The 6920-nt window shown below is 36.3% G+C and overlaps 1 protein-coding gene across 1 annotated transcript in view; it reads left to right on the top strand.

Annotated features, from left to right (window-relative positions):
* Positions 1 to 6920, top strand: part of LOC132185300 (PR5-like receptor kinase) — a 15309-nt gene that overhangs the window by 783 nt on the left and 7606 nt on the right. Inside the window, exons 2-3 of the mRNA XM_059599093.1 lie at positions 1735 to 1773; positions 2412 to 3529. Coding sequence (XP_059455076.1) covers positions 1735 to 1773; positions 2412 to 3529 — 1157 coding nt within the window. The remainder of the gene's footprint in view (positions 1 to 1734; positions 1774 to 2411; positions 3530 to 6920) is intronic.

Raw genomic sequence — 6920 nt, 5'->3', positions numbered from 1 at the left:
TCATATATAATTTTTTTGGCCTCTCCCCATTAGAATCTTTGGCTTCGTCCCTGATGTCGGCTACAACAACAAAGGAAAAATGGTGGAGAAGGGTTTGTCAAACACTCCCTAAATACTTGTTCCATAAAATTATGTTAAATTATCTTAAGAAACAAATTCTATATATCTTATCATTTCAGTCTCCTCTCATAAGAGCAAACAAAGAAATGTGCCAATGGATTGTCGAATTAAAAAAAAAAAGAAGAATAATATGAGATTGTGAATTTTCGAAAATAGTATGTTATTCGGGCCCATTGTTAAGTCGTCAGTCTTTTCTTCACCTTATATATTAAGAAAATTTAATCTAGTCATAAAGTATAAATTGGCGCTATATTTTCTTTTTCTCTCTTTATTATTATTATTATTATTATTATTTTTAAATAAATGTCTTTTACTAAACAACCAAAGAAATGCTACTTAGCATTCTCAAGTAGCATTGCCTTTGTCTTTTGATTGCTAAGAGAACGCTACTACTTGAGAATGTTGCACAATACTAGCACTAGTTTTAGTTGATTTACATTCAGCTCCCTTTAATTAGGTTATTTGGAGTAGAATTAACTTTCGTCTCTCAGATAGATGTGGAGTTACCTTCACAGATCTTTGTTAAACACTATTGAGTTTTCGAACTATTAAGGACATTCATATTTTTGACAGTATTTTAGTGAGCCAATAATATAGTATGTTGAGATAGCACTCAACCCAAAAGCTTTACCTTATGAGTTTGGACTCAACTATGCTATATTAACCACTTACACTTCTTACGTCTTTTCAATGTTATATTCACACATGTATACTCAACAATCTCCTCCTCCTGTGGTTGTAAGCTATGTCGGTTTTGCCCACGTCACACACTTTTGTCCTTGTTCCATCAGCTCTGATACCACTTATTAAGGAGATAATATTTTGAGGAGTCTCTTTTTAGAAACCCATATTATAGCATGTTGAGACAGCACTCAACGCAAAAGTTTAGGACTATGTGTTTGGACGCAATCATGCTATATTAATTACTCACACATCTTACGTATTCGTCTTTTAGTTAAATGATATACAATGCCAGCACTAGTTTTAGTTGATTTAAATTCAGCTCCCTTAAGGTTATTTGAAATAGAATTAACTTTCTTATTATGAATCTTTTTGAGATATATGTGGAGTTATCTTCACAGACCTTTGTTAAATACTATTGAGATTTCGAACGATTAAGGAGATTGGTATATGAGACTGAGAGTCTTTTAGTGAAACAATAATGTAGTATGTTGAGACGTGACTCAATCCAAAAGCCTAAGCCTAAGGGTTCTGACTTCACCATGTTATATTAACCGCTCACACTTGTTACACTTACACATGTTTACTCAACGATCCCCCCCTCATGTGTGGTTGTGAGCTATGTGATTTTTACCCGCATCACGCACTTTTGTCCTCGCTCCATCAACTCTGATACCACTTGTTAGTTAAGAAGATTGATACTTTGGGGAGTCTTTTATAAAAAAACTTATATTATAACCTATGGGTTTGAACGCAATCATGTTATATTAATTACTACTCACACTTCTTACATATTTCTAATGTGGGATTGTATCCTTTTACACTCACACATATGTATAACGCAAAGCATGTCAATTTGGTTGTGTTTGTCTTTCACTTAAATGTCTTATTACTTCAACTAAAACTAATATTTCTCTACAACTTTACATGCAGCTAACAGCAAACGAGGACTAAAGGTAATTATAGCACTAGGTAAGATACTTCTTCAATTGAAATTCTTGTTGATATTAACGTTAAGATGCTTGCTTGAATAGCTTACATGAATTATTGCATCTGAGGTGATCTGTGGTTTCTTCAACACATAAATAGCAGCTTGATCCCTTTTCACCACTTCCGTGGGGTGTGGCTATTTATCAAATCCTTGACTATTATTTTGTGCAATGATATAAGGTTCTACTATTAGTTTTGGTAATCGCTGCATTGGCACCAACTTGGAGTATTATTTAATGCAATAAAAGAATTATTATACTGCTATATTAAAAGTAAAACCCTCTTATTTTTTTAACTTTTTGCCTTATCTTTCAACTTGTATTGAGTCGTACGCCTTATGACATTTTTTTTTGGGTCCCTATGGCTGGTGATAGATAAATTTTCATAATTTATGATTTTCTTTAGAGGCCCATTGCTCGCTATCAATCAAAAGTCAAATCTTTTATTCTGCTTGAGGTACTGGATGCTAGATCATCCTTATAATTTTCTTCTTCATTTTAAGTTGGTAACACAACAAGAATATGTGATTTTATCAAGATTTAGAACACCCTCAATATCTAGTTTGAATTACTTTGATTTATGCACCACTTAATTTCATAATTTTCTATTATTTGATACAGTCACTTTATCGGCTGGAATTGGAGTTTTAATGGTTACAATATGCTGCTGCTTCAAGAGAAAGCTCTCATCAAGTAAAATTATTTGTTTTTGGAAGAAGGAAAATCAAAACCACAAGAATATCGAGGCCTTTTTAAGGAACAATGGACCTCTTGCCATTAGAAGATACAGTTATTCAGATATCAAGAAAATGACCAACTTCTTTAGAGATAAATTAGGAGAAGGGGGCTTTGCTGGTGTCTACAAGGGAAAGTTACAAGATGGTTCTTTTGTGGCAGTGAAGGTTTTGAAAGAATCAAAAGGTAATGGAGAGGAATTCATTAACGAGGTTGCAAGCATTAGTAGGACCTCTCATGTCAACATTGTCACTCTTATGGGCTTTTGCTTTGAGGGTTCTAAAAGAACTCTTATCTATGAGTTTATGCCTAACGGCTCTCTCGAGAAGTTCATATACAAAGAAAATCGCTCCAAGGCTAATTGTCAATTGGAATGGGAGACTATATACAAGATTGCACTTGGCATTGCTCGTGGACTAGAGTACTTACATAGAGGTTGCAATACACGAATCTTGCATTTTGACATAAAACCTCATAACATTCTTTTGGATGAGAATTTTTGCCCAAAAATTTCTGATTTTGGCCTTGCAAAAATATGCTCAAAGGAAGAGAGTATCATATCCATGTTGGGTGCAAGAGGAACTATAGGATATGTAGCTCCAGAACTAGTTTGTAGAAATATTGGGGGGGTTTCTCATAAGTCAGATGTTTATAGCTACGGAATGATGGTTTTAGAAATGGTTGGGGGGAGAAAGAATATTGATATCAGGGTTGATCATAGTAGTGAATTATTTTTTCCACATTGGATTTACAAGCGTCTTGAACTAGATGAAGAACTTGGATTGGAGGGCGTTATGAATGAAGAGGATCAAGAAAGAGCAAGGAAGATGATAATAGTGAGTTTGTGGTGCATACAAACTGACCCCTCAAACCGACCACCAATGAGTAAAGTTGTGAACATGCTGGAAGGAAGCCTCGATTCCTTACAAATCCCACCCAAGCCTTTCTTCTCTTCCCCACCAAGATCACTAACAGATCTTTCAACTACAACGGAGACATCGCAGGTGATTCTTTGATGCTAATATGCGCATTTACTATTAAAGACAACTAAATTTTATTGGCTAAGCTAGGCTATATCATAATATATGTCATTATAGCTTTCAGCTTGAATTTACAATGATGTGAGTCTTGTTAATTTGTTAGAAACTTTCATGTCAGTAGTTGTACTAAATGATTGTATAATAAATTAAAACTAATAGGAAAGCCCTATACAATATCAAAAGCACTTAAAATTTACCATAATCTTACTTGATTACACAAACATGAAACACCAAAGTGAGTATTGAAGCTCTTTTATGAAGCTTAGTTTAACTATATATAGGAACTCATTACAGAATCTCCAAAAATTACCAAAATGTAAGGTTTGTTGCTTTGTGAATTGATAAGAACGCATAGGAAATAGAAGTTACGATGAAGACTTTGCTCGGAACAGAGCAAATATTCTCTATTTTTATTTTCTAGTTTTTGGAGTTTCATGAGATTAAATTTATCTTTTTTTATAAGTTTAAGCTTTTTGGATAAATTTTGAGTTTGAATCCTAATTTCATAATTTCCTTCCCATTGAAATTAAATATTTCATTTCTTGGACTTTACTTATTAAAAAAGAATTTAAATCCTAACGTTAGAAGAAATATTAAAGTATTAATTAAATCATTAAAAAGATTTTTTCTGTCCTGGCATTGCTTGTCGATCAAAGCTGCATTAACTACAAAAAACTCATGATTTAGTGATGTGTTTACAGTAACATTTTTTCACACGTCACTACTTTAGTGACGTGTTAATTTCGCACGTCACTATTTTATTTATTTTAGTGATGTGTGAATAGTGACACGTCACTATTTTTTTTTTAATTTTATGTTATTTAAAAAAAAAAAAAATCCATTAGTGACGTGCAAATGTTCACACGTCACTGAATCAATTTTAATTTTTAATTTTTTTTTTTAATTCCATTTGTGACGTGCGATTGTTGACACGTCACTAATTAGTAATGTGTGAATGCATTTTATTTTATTTTTTTAAAATTTTTTTTATTTTTAAAAAATTTCATTAGTGATGCGTGAAGAATCACACGTCACTAAATTAGTGACATGTTAATTTTTAACAAGTCACTAAATTAGTGACATGTCAAATCTTGGCTAGTCATTAAAAAAATAATGGGAGAAAAGTATTTCAGGCAGGAGAAAAGTAACCCAAAAAAAATGAAATAAAAATGTAATCATGACATGTCAAATGCTGACACATCACTAACTAATTAAAATTGTAATATTGTGTTTATTTGGAGAATTTTAAATTTTAAAATAGGCTAATTTGGTGAAGTGCCACGACAGCACGTCACCAAAATTTGCGACGTCTAATTCCCCCACATGTCACCAATGGATTCATGGGCACACGCCCGTGATGCTTTTCGATCTCTTTTTCTTCCTCAATCCCTTCTTCTCCCAGCACGCCGTCATCCTTTCTTCCCTTCCTTTCTTCTTCTTCTTCTGTTCTTCAGCTCAGTCTTTCCCTCTCCGGCAGTCTCTCTCGCTCTCTCCTCTGCCGATCGTCACCGCCGAACAACAACCCTTCGCTGCTGGAGTACCTAAAAACGTGTGGGCTTGCTTATGTTAATAGTAAACCAAAAGATCAAATGAAGTCCAAGGATAAACAAGAAACTCCATCTAATACACGTGACAAACACCATTGTTTTCATGCAATCTTGACACCTACAGTAGCCATTAGAATGACTTCACATCACAGCAACTTTTCTTCTCCAATTCATGGAAACTTGCTCCCCACTTTTGCGCACACCAGTAAACTACAACAGCAGCCTATCCTTGCTGACCTGCAGCAGCCTGTCATCCCCATTTCTTGCTACAAATCCAACTCCATAAGTTATGGCTGATTTTCCTCCAAGCAATGCCATCAACTCAGCACACCTTTGAGTTCCTCAATTTCCTTTCTCTACCTTTTTAGTCGTTTCATGGTTTACCAATCTTGTAAAGTTTTGTTTAGTCTTTCCCCTTGTAATTACTCTTGAGCCTCTGGCTATAAATACTTAATACACTTGCTGTTGTTGGTTAAGTAAAACCAAAAATAGTTTCTCTTAAACTTTCATGGTATCAGAGCATTAAGAGTCAACACTCACCAATGGCTGCTTCTAGCTCTTCGATCTCCTCCTCTGCTATTCCACCAACTGAAACCATCTCACCCCTTTCTCTCACACCAAACTTCTCCCAACTCTTCAAATTGGCAAGTCCTAACTACCTAGGTTGGGTTGCTTAGTTCCAGCCTATCCTCAAGGCTAATGACCTCGAGGGAATGGTTGATGGCACTGACGTCTGCCCCGATCAGCTTATCCCCAACAGTGATGGCACTGAACAAGTCCTTAACCTTGCCTACACTTTATGGCAAAAAAGAGACCAGCATCTTCTGAGCTGGATTGTCTGCTCCCTGTCCCCACCCTTGGTGGCTTCGATGTATGGTATGAAAACGTCACACCAAGCTTGGAAATATCTTGCTGAAAGGTGTGCTTCTCAATCAAGGTCTCATATCTCCCTGCTCAAGCGGCAGTTACAAGCTTGTAGCAAGGGAGCAAATCATGCACTGAGTACCTCAACATAGCCAAACAATGGGCTGATCAACTCTCTGCAGTACGAAAACCTATTGAGGATGATGATCTCATCTCCTTTACTATCAGTGGTTTAAACCCAATGTACAATTCCTTTGTTGCTGCATTCTCCTTTCATGTTCATGATCGTACCATGACCTTTGCCAACTTCCAAGCTGAGTTGCGAGCCATGAGATTCTCATTCAGAGCCAGCAACACCAAGCTCTCACACCAAAAACTGGCAGCTTTGCCTTGTACACCAACAAACAAGGACCTTCAAACTTCAACCATCAAAACTCCCCCAACTCCAAGGGGCCAAGGTTTCCTACAAGACTCAATCCACGCAGCCAACACTTTGCTGCCAAGAACAACACTGGCTTCTCTCCAAGAAGTAATAATGATTATCCTTCCTCCAATCAACTTGGTCCCTTCAAGAACTTCAACCAAGGCAACTCAAACCAGCAAGCTAACTCCAATGTGACCACCAACCAGACTCCTCATTCACCATGCCAAATATGTGGCAAAAGCAATCACAGTGCCCTTGATTGCTACCACAGAATGGACTACACCTACCAAGGCAGGCATCCACCTCCACAGCTAGCAGCAATGGTTGCCCAAGCCAATGCAGAATTTGAAACACAAGACTGGCTGGCAGATTCTGGGGCTAACACTCACATCATTGCTGAGGCCTCCAACATCACCAATCCTCAACCGTTTAATGGAACAAACACTGTTGGTGTAGGCAATGGTGCAGGTTTGCATATCAAAAACTTTGGCTCATCCATTCTTCATTGCAAATCCCCTCA

The sequence above is a fragment of the Corylus avellana genome, chromosome ca6 (assembly GCF_901000735.1).
Source record: "Corylus avellana chromosome ca6, CavTom2PMs-1.0".
In the NCBI taxonomy this organism is placed as follows: domain Eukaryota; kingdom Viridiplantae; phylum Streptophyta; class Magnoliopsida; order Fagales; family Betulaceae; genus Corylus; species Corylus avellana.
This window is presented reverse-complemented; position numbering and strand designations above follow the sequence as displayed.